The following is a 25246-nucleotide window of genomic DNA, read 5'->3' on the forward strand; positions in this document are numbered from 1 at the left end:
TGCTCAAACTCCCGTAACAGTCCAGTTATTTTATCTTTGAACCGCTTCATGTCTGCCACATGTTGGGTCGCGCACACATTTTTCAGACAGGGGAAGTGAGCTGCATCACCACCGGCAAGTTGCGTCTCCCACAATGACAGCTTCAACTTGAAAGAACGTATGCTGTCATAATACTGCGTGACAACTTTGTTGCGCCCTTGCAGCTGTTTGTTCAAGTTATTCAGGTGCTCTGTAACATCCACCATAAATGCAAGGTCCGGCATCCATTCTGCGGAATGAAATTCTAACACTGGTTTGCCCTTTTCTTCCATGAACTGTTCAATTTCTTCTCGTAAATCAAAGAAACGCCTCAGCACAGCACCTCGGCATAACCATCTTACCTCAGTGTGGTATGGCAGGCCATAGATGTGGTCTTTCTCTCTGAGAAGGCTGTCAAACTGACAGTGATTCAGGCTTCTGGATCGGATGAAATTAACAGTTTGGATGACCACCTTCATGACGTTATCCATCTTTAATGACTTGCAACACAAAGCATCCTGGTGCAAAATACAGTGAAAAGTCAAAAAATCACGTCCTCCATTTGCAGATTGCACTTTCTCTCTGAACTTTGTCACAACGCCTGCTTTTTTCCTGATCATTGAGGGCGCACCATCTGTAGCCAGGCTGACAGCGCGGGACCAGTCCACTCCGACCCTGTCCAGCGTGCCGACGAGTGCGGTAAAAATATCAGCTGCTGTCGTTGTATCTGTCATCGGCACCAACTCCACGAACTCCTCGGTGACGGTCAATGTGTCATCAACTCCGCGGATGAAAAAATGGCCAGTTGTGCAACATCTGTAATGTCCGTGCTTTCATCAATTGCAACCGAAAACGCAATAAATGACTTTACTTTTTGCTTCAACTGGCTGTCCAAATCCACTGAAAGATCGGAAATCCTGTCTGCAACTGTGTTTCTTGTCAGGCTGATATTTGCAAAAGCCTGCCGCTTTTCAGGGCACACAATCTCCGCTGCCTTCATCATGCATGTTTTTACAAATTCACCCTCACTAAATGGTTTTGAAGCCACTACGATTTCATTAGCAATGAGGTAGCTAGCTTTCACTGCAGCGTCACTGATGTCTCGGCTGTGAGTAAACACAGACTGCTATTTCTTCAGACCCGCCAACAGTTCATTCACCTTCTCTCATCTCCGCTGTCCTTGAAAGTTGTCATATTTGTCGGCATGAAGACTCACATAGTGGCGACGAAGGTTATATTCTTTCAGCACAGCAACATGCTCTGAACACACCAAACATACAGCTTTCCCATTCAATTCCGTGATTAAATAGGATGACCATTTTTCTTGGAACACTCTGCACTCTGCGTCCACTTTTCTCTTTTTTGACAGAGACATATTGGGGCAATGAGGGTGCCAAAGCACATAATGTTAAAAGTAGAAGCCGTAATAAATATCGCGGGCAAAACAAAGTAGCTCATTGGCTGCACGTGCTTGACCTACTTGCTCTGCCCCGGTATAAACAGTTTGCTTGCTTAACACAATTGCTATTGCGCCATCCAGTGGACGCAATTGGAACAGCAGTTTATTTTATTGAAAAATTACAGCGCATTTTTATACTTAAAAAAAAAAAAAAAAATTATTTCTTTCTTTTCAAAATCATCTCGCGGGCCGGATTAAACCCGTTTGCGGGCCTGATCCGGCCCGCGGGCCGTATGTTTGACACCCCTGATCTAAATGGTCTAAAGAGGATCTTCAGGATAATGGAAAGCAACATGGTGGGTGCTGGATGCTGCCAACTTGGTATTTGCTTTCAACAATCCAGTTTTCCACCACATTAGTCCCAATGATTTGTATATAGCTACATCTGATTAGTTAATAAGGAGAGGATGCGGTCCCTATTGGATAGTTGGTTTCTTCGGGGTCTTTAGGCCGTTGATCTTGGTGCTTTTCAGCAGAAAATGTAATCGTCTCCAACAATATAACCGAATCTGAACTCATAGTAGCAAGTTGCATACATTAAACAGAAAAGTGCATTGACTAGGTTTTCCAAACAGTTTTTTAAAAATCTCCAATCATGTCTTGACATACGGTGCCCTCTATTTACTTGTCCGTAGTGAAACAAAGATTCGCAACATTCCATCCGCACATCCGGAAACAATCCAAGGTAATGTCCCTAGTTAGCTAGAGTTGATAGAGGATTTTTGTTTCTTTTCCATTTTTAATCAGTCTAAATCGTCCAATAAACTATACAGTAACGGTATATACATTTGGTTTTAATGACTGTCGTGGTCCCTAGTTGCCACAGACAGTTAATCATGGTGTGACTACTAAATCAGCTGATAGCTATAGTATGCTAACGTTAGCCCTCGAAAACCCTTCTCTGTATGTAGGGTTTTCAGCACATTCGCCTGCATTTGGCTCCATGTGAACTAAAATTCCGACGCTGTGTTTTAACGTTTAGGAAAGTAAATAATAATCGCTTTCAAACCGGTTTTCGAAACGTATACTGATATGCCCCTTATCTTTCATATCAGTGAGAAATAATCAATAAAAATATACACTATACTGTAGCTGCCCGGTTCCAAGGGGCAAAAGGGGGATTAGCCCCCTCAGTTGAAACTTGTGCCCCTTCAGTTTTTGTTTTATGTCCCTAGCTATATATAAAAATATTTTTTTAAAGTTCGATTGATTGACAGGTTGGCACAAAATCTGTCTCTGCTGTGCTGTGTCAGCACAATGGACAGAGCCCACTGCTGTGTGTGTGTAGGGTAGGGGCGCCTGGTCTCAGAGCATTTCTTAATATTCTGTACTTAAATCTGAGACATTCATTTACATTTACATTTACATTTACGTCATTTAGCAGACGCTCTTATCCAGAGCGACTTACAAATTGGTACATTCACCCTATAGCCAGTTTAGTAGGATATGTTACATTTCGTATTGTATGTATTAATTTGTGGATATCCATCACCCATTTCGTATGATATGTGACAAATTATAATTCGTATTCCATGTTACGAATTTACAAAACGTACAATATATTACGAATTTGCTAAACTTATTATATGTTACGAATTCTAGCTAGGTGGCTAACGTTAGCTAGCTCGCTAATGTTAGCTAGGGGTTATTGTTAAGTTTAGGGGTTAGGCGAAGGGTTAGCTAAAAGGGTTAGGGTTAGGCGAAGGGTTAGCTAAAAGGGTTAGCTAATATGCTAAGTAGTTGCAAAGTAGCAAAAAAGTATTAAGTAGTTGAAAAGTTGCTAAAATGCTCAAGTTGCCCATGATGAGATTCAAACACGCAACCTTTAGGTTGCTAGACGTTCGCAAATGTTAATAATAATGTTAATACTTAGTTATTATAGTGATGAGAGAGTATACATTAAGATCTAATTTTGGATTTTGCGAATGACAGGTATCACATTGGTTGCTGAATTAGGCTACTGTATTGCTACCTACCCAGAAATACCTGCCTGCTACTACTACTAACGTTACTACTACCACTACACTTTATTCCCTTACAGAGGATATAAAGGTTGAGGGTGTCCAGATAAGGTGTTCAAGTGCATTTTCAAGTGCAGTATCTGCAGACCTTTGGTCATCATTGTGAAGCTACCCACTGGGCACAGAAATCAATTCAACTTCTATTCCACGTTGGATCAACTTAATTTCATTGAAATGATGCGGAAACAGCGTTGATTCAACCAGTGTGTGCCCAGTGGGTAGCCCCGCAACACTCGCCATCACAGCTGGATTGTATTTTCCAGGGAGGTGAATGGTTGGGCAGGTGTGCTACTCTGTTCCACCTCTGGCCCCATGGCTCACAGTGTCAGGGGAGATGCCCCTGAGCTCCCGGACTTCTCTCTGCTCAAGAGGCTGGCCAGGGACCAGCTCATCTACCTACTGGAACAGGTAGGACTACTCCACTCATATTCCCCCCCACTCGGGTTATCAATTGCCTTGGCTCTCAGTATCCACAAGTACCAACACAAGTCATGGATCCTATTAAAGTTGTAAAGCCTGGGTCAGTTTCCCAGACAGTCCTGGTCCTGGACTAAAAATCTGTTTCAATTGAGATTCTATAGGCTTAATCTGTGTCTGGGAAACCGACCCTCTGTGTTTCTAAATGCATTTTAGTCTCTACTGCTGGTAGCAATCCTACATTCCTCTTCTGGGGATTGAATAGGTATATTCATCATCATCATTCGCATCATCATCATATCATACTGCATTTTTACTCTCCTGATTCAAAGCTACCTGGGAGAAAGGACCTATTCATTGAGGCAGATTTGATGAGCCCCCTAGACCGCATTGCTAATGTAACAACACTAAAGGTACATGTCATTGTTATGTTTCTAAATATTTCTGTATACCGTGTTGATTATGTCTGTCCTTTTATATATCAGTTTACCAGGTTACGATGAGGTTCAATCATATACAATCTTTGTCACCCATCTCCATGTAGCAACATGATGTGGACAAGCTTTACAAAGTGGAATACAAACCCATTGTCAGCACCTCAGATCAGTAAGTATCTAATCCTATAGTAGTTCCATAGATCTACTTCTCTTTTCATGTCTTGGAGGAACAAGTAACACCGCCATAACAATGTTGTAATAAAGCCATAACAATGTGCCTTCCTTGACAGACTATGCTTCCTGATCCGTCCAAGAATACAAACTGTCAAGTGGATATGTGGTAAGTAGAATGGTGGCACGCTGATATTGAAATTCAACTGATTCATATTGTATTCCATTAAAGTGTAATTGTTGGGATGCAAATGCAGTGAAATATTAAGTTAGCAACGCTATTCCCTTCCTGAGAAATGAAGTACTGTCGTCCCAGACTTTGAAATGCCTTTTCTGGGTCAGTGGTTTTATTGACAGTGCTTCTGGAGTACATTGGGTTAACTATGCAGACAAATGCTTCTGATTTCATGTCCTGGGTCAGGAAGACAATGAGGGAAATCACTCTGTTTTGAGTTTGAGTTGATTTATTCTTGCTCACAGATAAAACTGAAGAAATGCAGAATTTACATTACTAAAATTGCATAAGACTAATTTAAAATACAAAGCACATAATACGTGACATAAATAGAATACAGAACACTTGAAACATTACAGGAAATGTTTCATGAAGGAAATTGAAATATTAAAATGTGATTGTAAAAAATAGAATTTTTTGGGAAACCATTTAAGAGCTAGAGTTATTATACAGTCTGACAGCAGTGGGTAGAGTGGCGTTTCACAGGCGGTTCGTACGGGCAGTTATACAGGACAGTTTGTGGCTGTTTCTTATACCCACTGACAAATTGGTTTCCTTTTCCAGATGTGGTCAATGCAGACAAAGCATTTGGGAGATTCAGAAGATACAAGATCATATTTAGCCCTCAGAAGGTAATTATATGTATTTAGTATTTACTGTATGTTTTCTGTAATATTTGTATTTATTTATTTTCTTTGCTCATTCTTCTCCTGCTTTCCGTGTCTCCTCCTACAGTTTTATGCATGCGGGAACCTTTTGGAGGAGCAGGGAATCTTTGGTGGTAGGTGTCTTTTGATATTTCGTATTCATATTTTGGTATTCCAGATGTTTTAATGTTAACAGACACTTTTTCACTCCCTTGTGAAGATGTGACTACTGATGAGTGGTCATTCTACCTCCTGCCCCTGGACGATGACATCATCAGCTTGGAGCTTCCGGAATTCTTCAGAGACAACTTCCTGGTAATGGTAGACAGTAGTGCTGACGGGACCTGTATTTAGAAATAGAAGTCCCACTTTATGATGCAAACATTATGTATTTACAGATAGTTACATTAGCAGGTACAGTGTAATAACAAATTAGTAACACATTTTGACATATAACTAACAACCTAGTACTGGGACTAGTGTGGTTGTATTAATAGTGCTAAATATTTTGCTAACACGCATGACCTGTGTGTCCACAGGAGGGGGACCAGCGCTGGGTGAGAACAGCGGGCAGTGCCCTGCATCTCCTGCACTCCGTCTACGGCCCTTTCTCTAAGGTGTATGGGATTGGACGATGCTCCAAGGTAAAATCAGCTCAATACATCAACACTCTTTAATGTGCTGTTGTATACCACAATTCAGCGTATAGCTGCCTTGTATACTGAATTAAAACGACACTAAAATACATCTGGGATTATGATTCTAGATGGTACTGAATGAATGATTTACTATGGGTGCCAGTCTGTTTATGCTTCAGCCAACCAGTCTTTGTCTTGTTCATCAAGGTAGAGCTGTATTGTTGTTGAACGCAGACACAGTCAGAAAGCAGCATCAGTACAGATTATTTAGATTTTTCAAACACCATGATTTAGATGAGATTCATATAGTAAGTGTTAACAGTATGTCTGTTCTCTTGTCTGGTTCAGATGGCGTATGAATCGTGGAGGGAGCAGGTGGAGGAGGGGGAACAGAGGGCGCGTCAAGCGGAGATCGGAAATGTGTTTCTCATTGACAGAGGTAGATCTTCCTTGAACTGTGGATAACTGCAGTTGTGACGTTTATCTTATTTGTTGCTCTCATTTTTTGACATTTTAAATATGCTATAGGATAATGGTGTTATTATGAATTCTCATGGACTAACGTATGAAAATGTGGATTTTGAATGGAATTCTCCTTTAAGTATAGCAATAGGGTGACGCGTCATAATAATAGTTGATATCATACTAATGGTTTTTCTCATTCTCTTTGCAGATGTGGACCTTGTGACTCCTCTGTGCTCCCAGGTTGTCTATGAAGGACTTGTAGATGATATTTTCAGAATTAAATGTGGTAAGCAATGATATTTGCTCTGATTACAGTCTCTACTTTGAAATAGCTATACGGCATGTGGTCTTTATATATTGTGTCCTTGTCAAGGACCACACATACACTGAAGCCTCTTATTGCTGTATGCCATTACAGTTGCAATAAGATCTTAATGCCATTGTTTGCAATGTATGTCCATTGTCTGTATGGAATTATAATTTTTCTCTTTGTCATATAGGATGTGTAGAGTTTGGTCCAGAAGTCACCTCCTCTGAGAAGAGTATAAAAGTGATGCTAAACTCTCAAGATAAGGTTGGCCTTTTAACACGGTTTAATTTATATCATTTCCCCTTCACTGGTTTAAGGATAAGTCTCACTGGAATTTGTATGTGTTTCTCTCTCAGGTTTTCAACGAGATCAGGAACGAGCATTTCTCCCAGGTGTTTGGCTTCCTAAGTCAAAAGGCCCGAAACCTCCAGACTGCATATGATGTGAGTGTTTCATTCTGACCATATTTACACCTTTATTTGCTAGGTATGGTAAGCTGATTGAGAGCACATGATCATTTACAACAATGCCTCCTGGTGAAGCATTGCCCTGCGTGGATGCATAATATTTGTCTTAAATGTCCTCTTTCTTTACATCAAAGAGTAGAAGTTCATGTTTGATGATTATTCATCTCCCTCCGGCTCTCTGTCTTTGCAGAAGCGTAGTGGGATGGACATTAAACAGATGAAGACGTTTGTGTCGGAGGAGCTGAAAGGGTTAAAACAGGAGCATCGGCTCCTCAGTCTGCGTGAGTATTGAGTCTCATATATCCGAATCAGATGACATTGAGGGAAATGGTTATTTGTCTTCACCTGTTGAATTAGAATTATAGTCTTGGATATATTTTAGAATCCTTGCCTTAAAGGTTAGAAGGGATACTTCAGGATTTTGGCAATGAAGCCCTTTATCTACTTCCCCAGAGTCAGATGAACTGGTGGATACCATTTTTATGTCTGCGTGCAGTTTGAACAAAGTTGTTAACTAACATTAGCACAATGAATGGAAGTCTATGGTAACTGCTAGCATGCTAGTAGATACTAAAGACTTTCAGTCATTGCGCTAACACTAGTTAACATTGGCTTGCGAAACTACCTCTAACTTCCTTCATACTGGATGCAGAGACATAAAAACGGTGTCCATGAGTTCATCTGACTCTGAGGAAGTAGATAAAGGGCTTCATTGCAAAAGTCCCGAAGTATCCCTTTAAAAAGACATGTCTCTCTTCAGATATTGGTGCCAGTGAGTCAATGATGAAAAAGAAAACAAAGCAGGACTTCCAAGAGCTGTTGAAGACAGAGCACTGTAAGATTACATTACATAGGCTATACTGTACTTTGAGGCATGTGTTTTTTCCCCATATGAATCCCATTTCCTGCGTTGCATAATAACTGATACTTATTTCCCCACCCGACAGCCTTACTGGAGGGGTTTGAAATCCGTGAATGTATTTCCTACATAGAGGAACATATCAATAGACAGGTGAGATTGTCTCCAAGATAATGGTACCATAGCAATATAGTTAATAGAAAGGACGTCTCCATTCATGTCAATTACATCATAATGGGTGTACCCATGAGTTTACCAGACAAGTTGCCAGGGTTAGAGCTTCCAAGCCCGTTCTATTCACTCTATTTCTATGAATGGTACATGAATACCGGTAATCATAGTGCTAAATCGGCCCAATAAGATTTTTTATTACAGGTTGTATTAATCAATTGTGTTATCATCCGCCTTATTGTGGTATCATCCACCTTAGGTCTCTATGTTGGAAAGTATGAGACTCCTTTGTCTGCTGTCTCTCACAGAAAATGGTGAGTCTTCACATAGATGTTTTTTAACCAAACACATGAAAATATAATTGATCTCATGATAAGATTCTTAGTCCTTTTAAATCAGCTGTTTATATTTTCCTTCAGGCCTCCTTCCCAAAGATTATCGGTCATTAAAAGCCCAGTTTCTACAGGTGGGTCCTGCTATCACAGGTATTGTTTTAAATTATATCTATCACTGGTTGGGAAAAACTGGTTGCAATGGTGTCAGGCTGACGTCTTTTGTAATGTCATGGTCATGTTGTGTACTGGTTGGAAAAAAAAATATATTTTTACAAATCTTTTTAGTGACCAGAAAAATATGACCTCTCCCAGTCCCAGACATCTTGACATTGTCAGGAAAAATATATGTCTTTACAACCATAAAATGATGTCATTATGACATCCCAGGCCAAATGTAGCCCACTAGTGTGTTACTGTGTCACACTGTCAGTGTATGTGCATTTAGACTGGATTAGTTCTGTATCTTTGTATTTCCATTGTTGTTTTGTTGGAGCCTTTTCATTGTTATATAGTTCTGTCCTATTTCCTCTCTCAGAGTTATGGCGCTGACCACCTCCTGACGTTCTCCAACCTGAAGCAGCTAGGCCTGCTGGTGGAGCAGCAGCCTGGAGAGACCCTCACTGTCATGGAGAGCAGAGTGGGCAAACTGGTCAACGACAAAACTGCAGGTCAGATCAAGGCTGAGTCCCAATATCGTTACTGTGTTTAAGACAGGCTGGGTCCCAATACTGTGTTTAAGACAGGCTAGGTCCCAATACCATTACTGTGTTTAATATAGGCTAGGTCCCAATACCATTACTGTGTTTAATACAGGCTGGGTCCCAATACCATTACTGTGTTTAATACAGGCTAGGTCCCAATACCATTACTGTGTTTAATACAGGCTGGGTCTCAATACCGTTACTATATATAACACCTACTCATTCAAGGGTTTTTCTTTATTTTTACTATTTTCTACATTGTAGAATAATAGTGAAGACATCAAAACTATGAAATAACACATATGGAATCATGTAGTAACCAAAAAAGGGTTAAACAAATCAAAATATATTTTATATTTGAGATTCTTCAATTAGCCACCCTTTGCCTTGATGACAGCTTTGCATTCTCTCAACCAGCTTCATGAGGTAGTCACCAGGAATGCATTTCAATTAACAGGTGTGCCTTTTTAAAAGTTAATTTGTGGAATTTCTTTCCTTCTTAATGCGTTTGAGCCAATCAGTTATGTTGTGACAAGGTAGAGGAGGTGTACAGAAGATAGCTCTATTTGGTAAAAGACCAAGTCCATATTATGGCAAGAACAGCTCAAATAAGCAAAGAGAAACGACAGTCCATCATTACTTTAAGACATGAAGGTCAGTCAATACGGAAAATGTCAAGAACTTTGAACGTTTCTTCAAGTGCAGTCGCAAAAACCATCAAGAGCTGTGATGAAACTGGCTCTCATGAGGACCGCCACAGGAATGGAAGACCCAGAGTTACCTCTGCTGCTGAGGATAAGTTCAATAGAGTTACCAACCTCAGAAATTGCAGCCCAAATAAATGCTTCACAGAGTTCAAGTCACAGACACATCTCAACATCAACTGTTCAGAGGAGATTGTGTGAATCAGGCCTTCATGGTTGAATTGCTAGAAAGAAACCACTACTAAAGGACACCGATAAGAAGAAGAGACTTGCTTGGGCCAAGAAACACGAGCAATGGACATTGGACAGGTACAAATGTGTCCTCTGGTCTGGAGTCCAAATTTGAGATTTTTGGTTCCAACCGCCGTGTCTTTGTGAGACGTGGTGTGGGTGAACGGATGATCGCTGCATGTGTATTTCCCACCATAAAGCATGGAGGAGGAGGTGTTATGGTGTGGGGATGCTTTGCTGGTGACACTGTCTGAGATTTATTAAGAATTCAAGGCACACTTAACCAGCATGACTACCACAGCATTCTACAGCGATACGCCATCCCATCTGGTCTGGGCTTAGTGGGACTATCATTTGTTTTTCAACAGGACAATGACCCAACACACCTCAAGGCTGTGTAAGGGCTATTTTACCAAGAAGGAGAGTGATGGAGTGCTGCATCAGATGACCTGGCCTCCACAATCCCCTGACCTCAACCAAATTGAGATGGTTTGGGATGAGTCGGACCTCAGAGTGAAGGAAAAGCAGCCAACAAGTGCTCAGCATATGTGGGAACTCCTTCAAGACTGTTTGAAAAGGATTCCATATGTGTTATTTCATAGTTTTGATGTCTTCACTATTATTCTTCAATGTAAAACAATTGTACAAATAAAGAAAAACCCTTGAACGAGAGTAGGTGTTCTAAAACTTTTGACCGGTAGTGTACATCATAGATATACTGTACCTTAGAGTCCTGACAATGACAAGATGCTCTGCAAAATATCAGCACTTTAACCTTTCAACATGTTCTATTTTAGGAAAGCTGACTGACGCCTTCTCCTCCCTGGCCAAGAAGAGCAATTTCCGTGCCTTGAGCAGGAGACTCAATCTGGTACGCAGTCTTTTAATTTAATTGACAACCTTCAAAAACATCATTACATGTATTGAGTTACTTTAACTTTATGAAATTTCACAAACATTATAGGGCAGTTTCACGTACACAGATCCTGGACTAAAAGCCTTTTTATTAATGGAGATTCTCCATTAAGCTTTGTTTTCAATCCAGGACTAGGGCAGGGCAGGGTCAGGAAACTGCCCCTAAAACAGGGGTTCCCAAACTTTTTGGGCCCGCAATCCCATTTTGATACAGTGGGGAGAACAAGAATTTGATACACTGCCGATTTTGCAGGTTTTCCTACTTACAAAGCATGTAGAGGTCTCTAATTTTTATCATAGGTACACTTCAACTGTGAGAGACGGAATCAAAAACAAAAATCCAGAAAATCACATTGTATGATTTTTAAGTAATTAATTTGCATTTTATTGCATGACATAAGTATTTGATCACCTACCAACCAGTAAGAATTCCGGCTCTCACAGACCCGTTAGTTTTTCTTTAAGAAGCCCTCCTGTTCTCCACTCATTACCTGTATTAATTGCACCTGTTTGAACTCGTTACCTGTATAAAAGACACCTGTCCACACACTCAATCAAACAAACTCCAACCTCTCCACAATGGCCAAGACCAGAGAGCTGTGTAAGGACATCAGGGATAACATTGTAGACCTGCACAAGGCTGGGATGGGCTACAGGACAATAGGCAAGCAGCTTGGTGAGAAGGCAACAACTGTTGGCACAATTATTAGAAAATGGAAGAAGTTCAAGATGACGGTCAATCACCCTCGGTCTGGGGCTCCATGCAAGATCTCACCTCGTAGGGCATCAATGATCATGAGGAAGGTGAGGGATCAGCCCAGAACTACACGGCAGGACCTGGTCAATGACCTGAAGAGAGCTGGGACCACAGTCTCAAAGAAAACCATTAGTAACACACTACGCCGTCATGGATTAAAATCCTGCAGCGCACGCAAGGTCCCCCTGCTCAAGCCAGCGCATGTCCAGGCCCGTCTGAAGTTTGCCAATGACCATCTGGATGATCCAGAGGAGGAATGGGAGAAGGTCATGTGGTCTGATGAGACAAAAATAGAGCTTTTTGGTCTAAACTCCACTCGCCATGTTTGGAGGAAGAAGAAGGATGAGTACAACCCCAAGAACACCATCCCAACCGTGAAGCATGGAGGTGGAAACATCATTCTTTGGGGATGCTTTTCTGCAAAGGGGACAGGACGACTGCACCGTATTGAGGGGAGGATGGATGGGGCCATGTATCGCGAGATCTTGGCCAACAACCTCCTTCCCTCAGTAAGAGCATTAAAGATGGGTCGTGGCTGGGTCTTCCAGCATGACAACGACCCGAAACACACAGCCAGGGCAACTAAGGAGTTTCTCCGTAAGAAGCATCTCAAGGTCCTGGAGTGGCCTAGCCAGTCTCCAGACCTGAACCCAATAGAAAATCTTTGGAGGGAGCTGAAATCCGTATTGCCCAGCGACAGCCCCGAAACCTGAAGGATCTGGAGAAGGTCTGTATGGAGGAGTGGGCCAAAATCCCTGCTGCAGTGTGTGCAAACCTGGTCAAGACCTACAGGAAACATATGATCTCTGTAATTGCAAACAAAGGTTTCTGTACCAAATATTAAGTTCTGCTTTTCTGATGTATCAAATACTTATGTCATGCAATAAAATGCAAATTAATTACTTAAAAATCATACAATGTGATTTTCTGGATTTTTGTTTTAGATTCGGTCTCTCACAGTTGAAGTGTACCCATGATAAAAATTACAGTCCTCTACATGCTTTGTAAGTAGGAAAACCTGCAAAATCAGCAGTGTATCAAATACTTGTTCTCCCCACTGTATATAAAAAAATGTGCGACCGCACGATGTCAAAAAAGTGATCTAATCAATGGCAAATGTTTACTTTTTTTAATTGGGGCTATGACAGTCTATCACAAATCAGTCTGACAGTACTTTTGACAGTATTTCAATCTGAAGGAAGTATGGTTTGAAATGACTGAAATGCATCAGGAAAGGTATAAATTCAGAAGATCATCAGGCAATAGTGTTGTATGATTTTCAGTCTGAATCTTCAGTCTGATCTTCAGTCTGATTTAGTGCCTGGTCTTATCCAGTCTGTTCTAATGAGTCCTGCGCGGCTTGTGGGCTTTGTAGAGGGAAACAATAGTCTAATCTTACAGTGATGGGGTCATAATACTTTGTAGCTTAAACCGTTCAAAAGATAGAGCCACATTTGTATGAAGAAAACAGAAACCGCTCTGTTTATTACAACCGCATCTAGCGGCTACCGGAGGTTACTGACGTAACCCTGGTTCTAAGAACCAAGCGCGATTTTCTTTATTTAATTTTTTTCAGAGTTTCTCTCGCGACCCCATTTTCAAATCACGACCCCTAGTTTGGGAAACGCTGCCTTAAAATAACTCTGTAACCAAACAGTATTGCAATGAAACCGGATATCCTTACTGTATCTACATCAAGGTGCCCAAGTCGGATGAAGAATATGACCTCCGTGTCCCTCGAGACATGGCCTATATCTTCAGTGGAGCCTACATTCCTTTGAGCTGCAAACTCATCGAACAGGTAGGTGGACTCCAACATGAATAAACTCATGGGTACTAAGACAGAAGTGTGTTACAATTAGTGATATAATAAAAAGTATTGCGCTTGTTCTACGTCTGCAGGTATTGGAGCGTGATGGTTGGACAGGGCTCGAGGAAGTCACACGCATGCTCAACGGCCATGAATTTGCAGTCACAGGTAAGACAAGTGAGCTTGACATTGACACTGAAATGTATGTAAAAAGCACGTTTCAATGGACAGTCCATAGAGTAAAGGGGAACACTCAGAGCATTCCAGTTCTTTATTTTCTCCCTCTCTCTCTCTCTCTACCTCCCCCCTCTCTCTCAGCAGGTAGTAACGGATCAGACGCAAGGGTGAAGACCGATTCCCAGCGTATCATCCTAGTCATGTTCCTGGGTGGCTGCACCTTCTCAGAGATCTCAGCACTGCGCTTTCTGGGCAGAGAGAAAGGTAAGGAAGGCTTTCTATTGGGATTCTGAAGGGTGGTGGTACTAGAAATGTAACAGTGTGTCAATGTAGGGGACAGCAGAAGCTTTGAGAGGTGGGCCAGTAACCGGAGGGTTGCCGGTTCGAATCCCAGTGCTGACAGGGAAAAATGGGGAGGGTGTGAGTTAGGGAAATATCTATTCATGCCTCCATTTCTACCTCTATTTCTCCTAGGTTAGACATTTATTGTGGTGACTACAAAGTTTACAATAAGTGTTTTATATAGGTCAAGCGGGTTCTTCATATTAACTTTGTACCATTTGAAAAAGAGACCCTGGTCTCAATTGGGATTCTGTCTCTGGTGTTTCTAGGTCTTAAATTCATTGTGGTGACCACAGCTATCACAAACAGTGCCAGACTTCTGGAGTCTATGTTGGACAACCATGCATGAGTCCTGGGGTCTTTCTATCATTGCCAATGGGAGCATCCAGCTTGTGGTCCAAGACATCATGGGGACACATACAGATGACTTTTTGGACATTTTGGATCTACAATATGACAACAACTACATGTTTGCACCTGTTATTCAGAGTATTGTATTGGAAGCAGTCTCAACTTGATCTGGTTGAGAAAACAATGGATTGACATTGGAAAATATTCCATCATAGTGCTATACCAACTGCAAAAGGTGTATAAATAATGTTGTTTTCTGTCCACAGTACAAAATAAATATGATGTTTTATTTGTTGTGTCTGTGATTTATAATACATTATATTTATGAATCTTACGGATATCAAATACATGTAGATAAATAATGACATTTTTGTACAGCGACATTTGAAAGCATGTCTGTCACTTTGCTGGTAATTGCTGTTCGTTTTCTTGAGTCCACGCCCTTGCGCATGCGCTCATGGTACCAACATGTCTAGACGATGACATATTGGCCGTCCTCAACCAATGAGGGACAAGACCACGTTTTGATGCATATTTTTGAATCGGTCAGAAACGGCTTGAGAGAGACTTAACACAGGCAAGGCTGAAGGACACCGCGCTCAGGATTTATGAGCAGTTTTGCTGCTAGTTACAACACAACTGACTTAAAAATTACTGGGACTTCGCGATGAGGAAGAGGCAAGTGAATTGTATTTGTAAAAAGTCTTGCATTTGGCATGCAGAATTGAAATGTCAAGCTAGCTAACTTAACTGACAGAACAGCAGTGTTTTGTGACTAACGTTATAGCTAGCTAGCTAAAACTAGTTACCTATCTAGAAATAAGACTGCAAGATTACTGATCAGTTTTATAAAAATGTTAGCTAACGTTAATGTCAATTTGCCAGGAGTGACTAACGTTAGGCAAGACAGACTCGGCTGCGAGCTCGTTAGCTTACGTTACTGTAGTACTGTAACAGTTAACGATTGGGTGTGCCTGCACAGTTGAATGGATTGACTGCTAGTGTGCTACCAATTCAAAGACTGATCAATTACAATAGCAGGACGACATTGACACTAACGTTAACATTATTGCTACAATGCTGCCCCTTGTCGTTGCAAGTTGCAGCAGTCCAGCAAAGTCAAGTAACGTTAGCTAGTCATGCCAGTCCAAAAATGTAACCTTTTATATATGTCCCCGGCCCATTCCAGTGAGGTGCTCGCAGCCGAGTCAGTGGCTTGCCTGAATAAAGCTCTCTGCCACCTAAAGGACATCTGGGAAGAGATAGGAATTCCAGAAGACCAGAGACTACAGAGAACCAATGTGGTCAAGAATCACATCAAGGTGAGTCAAAACAAATTGACACTCAAGCATAGAGTGTAATTATTCTCCAAGGAACAACATTCTCAAAGCCGTGACACCTGTCTGTGCACCTGCTGTAGCTAGTTAACTAGCTACCTCTGGTCCAGGACGTTAGTGCGGCTCGACGCCCTGGTGAAGAGCTAGTACAGTGGCTAGCTAACCTACTTTTGAGGGGTGTGTAAGTGTTGCTAGGGAATATGTGTGATCTATTTAGTCTGCGAAATGTGAGATTTCTAGAAGTAGCTAATTCAAGAACCAGCTACACTCTTTAACTATGGATTCGTTCCTATATGTGGACTGACTAGTCATTTCTGCACATCTCTCACAGGGTTTGTTAGACATGATGATAACAGAGGAGGAGTCTCTTAGGACCAGACTGTTGAGCAGCATCGAAGCCTGTCGCAAACAATTGGATAAGCTGTGCTTGGAACTGCAGCTACCCCCGTTTGAGGTAAGCATCCTAACAGTTTCTAACAAGGTCTGCAAAGTTATACTAGTATGCTAATGACATAAATCATAGAAATATGACTAGAACGGACATTCCCATTCAACTCAATGTCCCACTCAAATTACCATGGTCTGATTGGCTTTGTCCTTTCTAGTAATTCTATTTCTAGGATAAAGCGCTATGAGGATTTATGGACTTATTGCTGTCCATTTCTTGGAGATCAGTGGATGGAGGAAAAAAAGGGCTATTACGGAAAATAAGGGAATGAGGCCATTCCAGACTGTTTAGATGATGCCTCTGGGGAAGTCCATTTTCGATTTTGAAGATTTCTTTGGAGAAACATTCTGCCTGTGCCTTCCAGGGTTGGGGTCAATTCAGGAAGTAAACTGATTTTTTTTTTTACCCTGAATACTCAAAATTGAAATGGCATTAACCCCAACCCTGGTGCCTTCCCTGGGTACAGATCTGGGATCAGTTTCCCCCTCTCCAATCCTCAACTTAACCATTAGTGGGGGAAATGCAGTGCCTAGGGGCAACTTCACCCAACACCTTTTCTCTCACCAGGAGGAGCGGGGCGTCACCATGCTGCAGCAGGAGAAGGAGATCCGGACCCAGGTGGAGGGGTTGGTGAAGGAGCGGACCCAGAGGATGCAGCAGCTCAAGGCTTTGACAGAGTGCGACCAAGACCTGTGTGACACTCTGTGTTCAGAGCCCTACGCCCTCGACCCCAACGCTGTGCCCTCCCTGGAGCAGCTGGACGGCTTCCGCCAGCACATCGCCAGCCAGACCGCAGAGAAGGTGGATAGGGATTTGTAATAAAAGCAGAGCTGGGTTCGCATACCAGTATTATTTGTAAAAAATAAATGTAGCTGCACTTGATTGAGCTTACCTGGCGCAATGGAACTAATGGAATAGTCCCAAAGGAGCAAATCCAATGTGATACATCACGCAGGCTTAATCAAATGCTCAAAGGATTTGAAAGAAAACATATTATTTGAACCTAGATCTGAATGATGGTGCATACTTCACCAACCCTGCTCCTGGAGAACCCAGCACTTATTTGCTGATTCAACTAATCTCTGTCTTTAATCTAGAGGCACGATTAGTTGAATTGGTTGTAGTAATGCCAAAAAAAGGTTGGCCATTGATTCTGCGCCTCACCTTAGGGAAAATAATATTGAGGAAAAACACTGATGTAAACTAATATACACATTTGAGGAGATCCCTAACGGCATGTCTCTCGGTCTGTGGGCAGGAGCGGCGGCACGCTGAGTTTGTGGGCATCAAGAGGCAGATCATCTTGTGCATGGACGACCTTGATCAGCTGCCAGAGACCAGCTTCGAGAAGGACATAGTCTGCGAGGACCAGGAGGCCTTCTGCCTGTCCAAAGACAACATCGCCTCGCTCAAACTCCTCCTCGGCCAAGTGAAAATGGAATTAATCAAATTTGTTTATGAGATGATAGTGAATGCTTTAGTTTGAGCGATACTTTGCAATGTCTGTGCAAAGTGAACAGTCGATCTGCTCACCACCACAGTACAACAACAACAGTCGACCTACACACATTACGTTTCAACAATACTATATCAGTTCATTATCACTTCACTATAGATTATCTAAATATCTTAATTTGCATTTTGTTGCTAATATCTCTCATTGGCCGTGTTCCAGGTCTTCTTTATTGCAGTCGCGTCCCACGTAAAGACAATACAGACATCCTGGAACATGCCCATTTCCGTAGTGCTCCTTTACTAACCGTCCCCTGTGTCTGTTGTTCTGTCTAGCTGGAGGAGAGGAAGGCAGAGAACCAGGCGGTGTGTGAGGCTCACAGGGAGAAGATCCAGGAGCTGTGGGACAGACTGCAGGTGCCCCAGGAGGAGAGAGAGCTCTTCTCAGAGCACATGGTCGTCTCCAAGAAGAAGAACCTGGATGCTGTTAGTGAAAACTCTTAGCTTATGTCCCAAATGGCACCCTAATCCCTTTCTAGTGCACTTATTTTGACCAGAGCCTAATGGGCCCATTTTGACCATGCCCCTTACTTGCCTAAATATTCTGAAATAACGGTTTATTTTTATTTCTGAAAGATAAGCTTGAAATGGACATGGTCTAATTGACTCAACAACTTAAAACACACATCTAAGTTTAGCTTTGTTAATGATCCAGAAAGTCAGTAGTTGTTTGTTGTTTATTTAAAGTTTGCTGGCTATCTCATTGATCCTGCTTTGTAGTATGTATACCCCTCTGGCTAGTCATCATTGTCTCCAGTAGTCTGTATCTGGCATTCTAAAGCTGTTTCTAAACAAAGTCTGTCTATTAATCAAGAGAATGTTAGAACCAAAGAACCAAATTGTTCTCTCTTCTTTTTCACACCTCAGTTAGAAGCAGAGGGCAGGCGACTGGTGGAGCTCAAACTACTGAACATGCGTAACGTAACTGAGGCCATCCGCTCAGAGATCGCAGTGCTCTGGGAGAAATGCTTCTTCAGCAGCGACCAGCGACAGGCCTTTGTGCCCTATTATAGCGGTAAGTTGGGTTTTAGGGTTTGGATTACAGGTACAACACAAGCTTTGGTAGACCAATCAATGAATGAAGACTCCGAGAAGTCTTTCTAGTGAACAGTGTGTTTTAGAATTGTTAACTTATTAATCACATACCTGGTGCATCACATACCCATGCATTTAGTTTTCCCTTTTAAAAAGGCAATATTTTTCTCAATGTGACTTCCTGATTTTAATAATAAATGAATGATTTGTTTTTCCCTCCTTCAGATGATTTTACAGAGGAGCTGTTGGGGCTGCACGACGCTGAGATCCTGAGGCTGAAGCAGCACTATGAGGAACACAAGGAGCTGTTTGAAGGGGTTCACCGCTGGGAGGAGAGCTGGAGACTCTTCCTGGAACTAGAGGTTAGCTGTGGCGAAGCACCAATAAGCAGTTTAGTCATATAGCAGACGCTCTTATCCAGAGAGACTTGCAGTTAGTGCATTCATCTTAAGATAGCCAGGTGAGACAACCACATATCACAGTCGTAGTTAGTACATTTTTCTCAATAAAGACCTTACCAGCAAAGTCAGTGCTAGTAAGAAAAGACAAGTGCAATTATATATTTTTTTAAGTGGGCTTTCAATGGATAGTTCACTTTAAAAAAAGGTTTTTGCTTATTTTCGAATTACCTAGGATGTTGTTTCATCCAAACAATTTAAGTTAAATAACATACAATTTTAAGCTCCCTTGACTTATCTAAAATAAAAATTGTTTGGCCTTACTGCTATTAGCCCATACAAACGCATTGAATGACAAATTCACTACATGGAACAATAGCTAGTCCCCCAAATACATCTAAAGGAAGTTTGTTCTGAAGTGTCAGAGATATAAGAATGATCAGGAAACATTTGTAAAAATTAAAATATTTGTAACATTTATTTAACCTGAAATATCATGATAGTTTGTAGGCAAAACTGTTTGGACGCTACATACGATTTTGTGCGAAGACCGATTTTCGGGATGTCTCATGGTCTGACAAACACCGCTCTAGCTCTGTCACCTTTCACCCCAAATGCGGAAGTGTTACATAGGCGGATGCGGTGGATTGAGATGCATCCCATGCAAATAAAACAGATGTCGCTAGCTTAAACTGACAGATTTTTATGGGGATTTTTGTATTATGCTAATTATATTTCCACAGGGGCGCGGACATCGACCTTAGGGGGTTTTAACCCTTGGCATTTCCTTTTATCCCCACAGAAAAAAGCCACAGACCCCTCCAGGTTCACCAACAGAGGAGGGAATCTGCTCAAAGAGGAGAAACAGAAAGCCGAGCTCCACAAAAGCCTGCCCAAGGTAACTAATTTTGAAAAAGACGACAGGAGTCTGTATTTTTCCCTTGTTAGGTGGGTAGCTACTGTACATACTAGTACATACAAACATGACAAGGCTCTGAGTTTTTCTTGAGCAGCCGTACATAATGCTATACTATATAAACACATACTATACTGTAAAAGGCTTGGCTATATCCCTATATTTGTGTTTTGTTTGTCCAGCTTGAGAAGAAGCTGAAGGCTCAGATTGATGTGTGGGAGCAGGAGCAGGCCAGGGAGTTCCTGGTGAATGGACAGAAGTTCATGCAGTTTGTGGAGGAGCAGTGGGAGTTGCACCGCATCGAGAAAGAGAATGAGAAACTGGAGAGGGTAAAGACCTAGCTACTCATTTGAGGGCAGAATCCTAATTTGAGAGATACAGTCTTGGTCCTCTTTCCTGGACCCAGATTAAACCTAGTCCTGGACTAAGAAGCATGACCAAAGGAGAAGTGTTTTTCAGTCCATGATTAGGTTTCATTTGGATCTGGGAAACCGGGCCATTGAGCGCAACTTGTACTTTAATGTAAATCATGTATTGATGTCCACGAGAGAGATGCACGATCATAATTTGTTACACTCTTGTCTCAAGTTAGGCTTAGTGCTGTGTAGCTAAAAGTTTACTTTATTAAACTCTGAGATTACAATACTTTGATTTATATCGTTAATATTTTTCATTGTATCAGCAACTGAAAAAGAGCAAGCAGATTGAGGTGGATATGCTGTATGGGACAGCTGTCCGGACACCGACCAAACGGCGATTCCTCGGCACTGCTACCCCCACCAAAGCACGAAAGGTACCACTTCAATAACTTTGCTGCTGCTCTTTCTAGCCTTCATACTCATGTAACAATTGCATGGCCCAATCTTAGCCTGGGTATCGAGTCTGTTTCTGGACTGCATATGTTTTTATGACAAAGGTGGCTAAAGCAGAAACAAGACTGGAACCCAGGCTAACACAATCACTGGCTTGTGTTTAATTCATTGGGCATTAATTACATGGGCTGTTGGCATCACTAACTAACTCTCTGTCTGTGCGTTCTCTCCAGCTCAATGGCACCACCTCCAGCCTCTCTAGTGCCAACTCTAACAGCACCATACGCTCAGCCTATGGCGGAACTGTCTGCCACTCACCCTCCCGCCCCCCTCACTCAGTCAACAAGGTCAGCGCAGCATGTTTGCACAATAACTAACTACACTGAAAATATATATATAAATGTAACAATTTCAAAGATTTTACCGAGTTACAGTTCATATAAGGAAATCAGTCAATTGAAATAAATTCATTAGGCACTAATCTATGGATTTCACATGACTGGGAATACAGATACCTTAGAAAAACAGTCCGTATCAGGTGTGACCACCATTTGCCTCATGCAGCGCGATACATTTATTTTGCATAGAGTTGATCAGGCTGATTGTGGCCTGTGGAAGGTTGTCCCACTCCTTTTCAATGGCTGTGCAATTTTAAGTTGCTGGATATTGGTGGGAGCTGGAACACGCTGTCGTACACGTCGATCCAGAGCATCCCAAACATGCTCAATGGGTGACATGTCTGGTGAGTATGCAGTCCATGGAAGAACTGGGATATTTTCAGCTTCCAGGAATTGTGTACAGATTCTTGCGACATTATCTTGCTGAAACATTAGGTGATGGCGGCAGATGAATGGCACTACAATGGGCCTCAGGATCTCGTCACGGTATCTCTGCATTCAAATTTCCATTGATAAAATGCAATTCTGTTTGTTGTCTGTAGCTCATGCCTGCCCATACCATAACCCCACCGCCTCCATGAGACACTCTGATCACAATATTGACATCAGCAATCTGCTCGCACACACAACGCCATCTGCCCGGTATAGTTGAAACCGGGATTCATCCGTGAAGAGCACACTTCTCCAGCGTGCCAGTGGCCATCGAAGGTGAGCATTTGCCCAATGAAGTCGGTTTCGATGCCGAACTACAGTTAGTTCAAGACCCTGGTGAGGACGACGAGCACACAGATGAGCTTCCCTGAGACGGTTTCTGACAGTTTGTGCAGAAATTTTGGTTGTGCAAACTCACAGTTTATCAGCTGTCCGAGTGGCTGGCCTCAGACAATCCCACAGGTGAAAAAGCCGGATGTGGAGGTCCTGGGCTGGCGTGGTTACACGTGGTCTGCGGTTGTGAGGCCGGTTGGACGTACTGCCAAATTCTCTAAAACGATGTTGGAGGCTTATGGTAGCGACATTAACATTCAATTCTCTGGAAACAGCTCTGGTGGACATTCCTGCAATCAGTGTGCCAATTGCTCAAAACTTGAGACATCTGTGGCATTGTGTTGTGACAATTTCTTTAGAGAAATAAGCTTTTTGCATATGGAACATTTCTGGGATCTTTTATTTCAGCTCATGAAACATGGGACCAACACTTTACATGTTGCGTTTTATATTTTTGTTCAGTATTACTTTTCTCAATTTAGACCAGCCATTTGGTATGGGTAACATGCTCATCTTTGGCCAAACCCTGACATTCACTCAAAGCAAACCATCCGTTGCGTTTTCTGTTCCCAAGCCTGGAATCCAAACTGATGCTCCGTTTCACCATTGTTGACGTGATGGTGAAATGGAACATATCAGTTTGGATTCCAGGCTACCTTTTCTCCTCATCCACCTTTTTCTCTGTGTTCTCCCCCATCCAGGTCCCATCAGTACGGACCCCGGGTCGCGGTAAGCCCCCCCTCGCGGGACTGCAGGAGCGCAACAAGGAGAACATGGGCCAGGTGACCGGACTTGGAGTCCCTCTTCAGAGCGGTGGGTTTAAAACCCTGGCTAGTCCGCAGCATAACTTCAGCATTAACTCTGTCGCCAGCACTTATTCAGAGTTTGCGGTAAATTGTGTTTTTTCTGTGTTCTTTTCCACATTTACTGATTCTCTGCAGCAACACACAGTCTAGCCATGAGAGGGGTTTTAAGTGGAGAATTGTGACTAATTGATAACTGTATTCTGTTTTTAGACTGGCTTAATCAACACAGTAATCGAATCAGTTCAATCAAGGTTTGTTTGAATGTGTGAACTGCCTAAACTAAAACCATACACATCAAATCATTATTCCTGCATCCAAATATATGCATGTCATTAACCACTAAGCATTATACATTCTTAAATGCTTCATCCCTGATTATGTTCACAGGTAACAGTAGTGTACCCTCTCTTGTTAATGTGTCCTTCTAAACCCTCTCTTGAGGGCTCTCAGGCTAGGCTGTGTCGCTGACTATTTACTAATGTAACCTTTTTATAACCAAACTCCTAATACCCTTTCTTCAGTCTTTCTCTGGCTGTCACTTTGTGATTGTTTCTGCCTTTTGAATGAAAATGTATTTGGGAAATCTGCAATTACCAGAATTGCATATTTTCTAGATTTGTGTTTGTTTACTGTCAAATTAAAACGGAGGTAGTGTCCAATGCTATTTGTCGCTACTCAATTTGTTACCTCTGCACCTTGGTCATGTTCATTAGGATATGCCATAGCAAAATGTTTTGCAACGAAAATTGGCATTTTCTAATTGGACAAGTTTAGACCGTACCTCTCCATTTATACTCTGTTTTGTATCATTTTTTAAATGTTTTGTTCCTACTGAACACTACCCTGTTGATGTTGGGTGGGAAGGGAATATCTATCCTGATCTCTGTACCTCTGTCCACAGCGAGACCTCTCCAAGGCCTCTAACACCAAGAGCAAGCCAGACATACTGAACTCCACCATCACTCACCTTTGACCCCCCCCCCCTACACTAAACAATGACGCTGTTGGTTGAATGACATCCTGCATCATTAAGTCCCCACCAGCTCTCATCTTAAAGTGGATCACTACCTTTTTGTTTTTATTGTTGTCTGCGTGCCTATGTAAATTAAGGTAATAATATATATATGTTGTGTAAACTATGTAAGTGTTTGGAATAAAAAAACATTTAAGGTCATGTTATGAAATGTATCATATTGTAACAAACAATTTTTAAAGTTTTAAAATAGCACGGATGAGTATGTTCCTTGTATTTAAGATGGAGCAGATAGTATTGCCTGTGTCTCGTGCTCCAAATGGTTTTGCTGAAAGAGGCTTGGGGGTAGCCAGCGTTCGTACTTTCCTTCAATCCAGACTTTCACTATTTTATTATACTCGAAGCATACTGATCATGAATATTTTGCACATGTTTTCTATTGTATATTAAATAGTTTTCTTTTACACTCATAAGTTATGCGCCGTCATCACTTTTTTTTCGCAACTGTAGATTTTCTATGTATGTAGGTCACTGCATTTTTATGTAGATGTTTTTACAATTCAGTTCAGTTTCACTGACATTGAATGCCTGCAGTCTGTGTGTTCCTCCTAGCAATTTTGAGAAACAATGTCGATCATATCAATCATATTGTTCTCTAGCCCAAATGCCAGCAGATGGCGATATTGAGTCGTTAATGTCCAAAGGCATTGTTTGCAGCTGGCTATACGCCAGTGGCCGGTTCGTACATAAAACATTCTCCATTCAAAAATGAAAATGTGCGTGTTTCATGGTGCTACTTCCTGATATTGCGTCCCCTTCTTCAGCCAGCGGTAAACAACAGACTGCTGCAACCTAAATGGCTAAAGGCGATATGCATATTTTTTATGCTGCGTTCCAGTCATGTCGCAAACTCGGGACCCCTGACTTAAAATGAACAAAAGTTATTTGCGTAAAGCTTCCTTTTGGTTGATTCTGGTACCTCCCAAGTTGGAAACTCGGGATCCGACTCTTCCGCCTAGGTTAGCAAGTGGAACATTTCAGAGTTTCCAACATGACTTGAACGCGCATTAGCCACCCTAGCATGGTGGTGGAAAATTGTGTTTCATAAAGCAAGTACACATACTTTCCCTGTTCCCCCCCTCCATTAGCGCCAATAAATTAAGTTAAGGAGGAACTCGACACCCTTGCAGCCTGAATGGAGAATGTGT

At 41.9% G+C, this 25246-nt stretch overlaps 2 protein-coding genes across 6 annotated transcripts; both read left to right on the forward strand.

Annotated features, from left to right (window-relative positions):
• Window positions 1-2121: 2121 nt before the first annotated feature.
• Window positions 2122-14927, forward strand: vps33b (VPS33B late endosome and lysosome associated). Of its 3 annotated transcripts, none has more exons than XM_084153868.1 (24): window positions 2122-2162; window positions 3519-3906; window positions 4248-4328; window positions 4460-4521; window positions 4643-4692; window positions 5323-5390; window positions 5494-5539; window positions 5626-5720; window positions 5945-6049; window positions 6392-6482; window positions 6717-6794; window positions 7009-7082; window positions 7175-7261; window positions 7476-7566; window positions 8046-8120; window positions 8233-8297; window positions 8575-8629; window positions 8735-8781; window positions 9186-9318; window positions 11084-11157; window positions 13658-13759; window positions 13861-13936; window positions 14087-14209; window positions 14557-14927. In XM_084153868.1, exons 2-24 carry the CDS (start codon window positions 3811-3813, stop codon window positions 14634-14636), a joined length of 1854 nt encoding a protein of 617 aa, XP_084009994.1. In that variant the 5' UTR covers window positions 2122-2162; window positions 3519-3810; the 3' UTR covers window positions 14637-14927. The 3 variants fall into 3 exon arrangements, with proteins under 3 accessions (XP_084009994.1, XP_084009996.1, XP_084009995.1); XM_084153870.1 differs by having other exon boundaries at window positions 14090-14209; window positions 14557-14725; XM_084153869.1 differs by having other exon boundaries at window positions 2128-2162; window positions 3762-3906.
• Window positions 14928-15167: 240 nt separating this feature from the next.
• Window positions 15168-24802, forward strand: prc1b (protein regulator of cytokinesis 1b). 3 transcript variants are annotated; one of them, XM_084153935.1, is made up of 15 exons: window positions 15193-15316; window positions 15828-15960; window positions 16307-16429; window positions 16991-17224; window positions 17682-17852; window positions 18212-18361; window positions 18803-18950; window positions 19196-19332; window positions 20171-20266; window positions 20467-20613; window positions 20967-21077; window positions 21330-21443; window positions 22961-23149; window positions 23276-23316; window positions 23967-24509. In XM_084153935.1, exons 1-15 carry the CDS (start codon window positions 15306-15308, stop codon window positions 24013-24015), a joined length of 1854 nt encoding a protein of 617 aa, XP_084010061.1. In that variant the 5' UTR covers window positions 15193-15305; the 3' UTR covers window positions 24016-24509. The 3 variants fall into 3 exon arrangements, with proteins under 3 accessions (XP_084010062.1, XP_084010061.1, XP_084010063.1); XM_084153936.1 differs by lacking the exon at window positions 23276-23316 and having other exon boundaries at window positions 15168-15316; window positions 23967-24802; XM_084153937.1 differs by lacking the exon at window positions 23276-23316 and having other exon boundaries at window positions 22961-23072.
• The last annotated feature ends 444 nt before the right edge of the window (window positions 24803-25246 follow it).

This window comes from Coregonus lavaretus (genome assembly GCF_964263955.1).
Source record: "Coregonus lavaretus genome assembly, chromosome: 37".
NCBI classification, from domain to species: Eukaryota; Metazoa; Chordata; class Actinopteri; order Salmoniformes; family Salmonidae; genus Coregonus; species Coregonus lavaretus.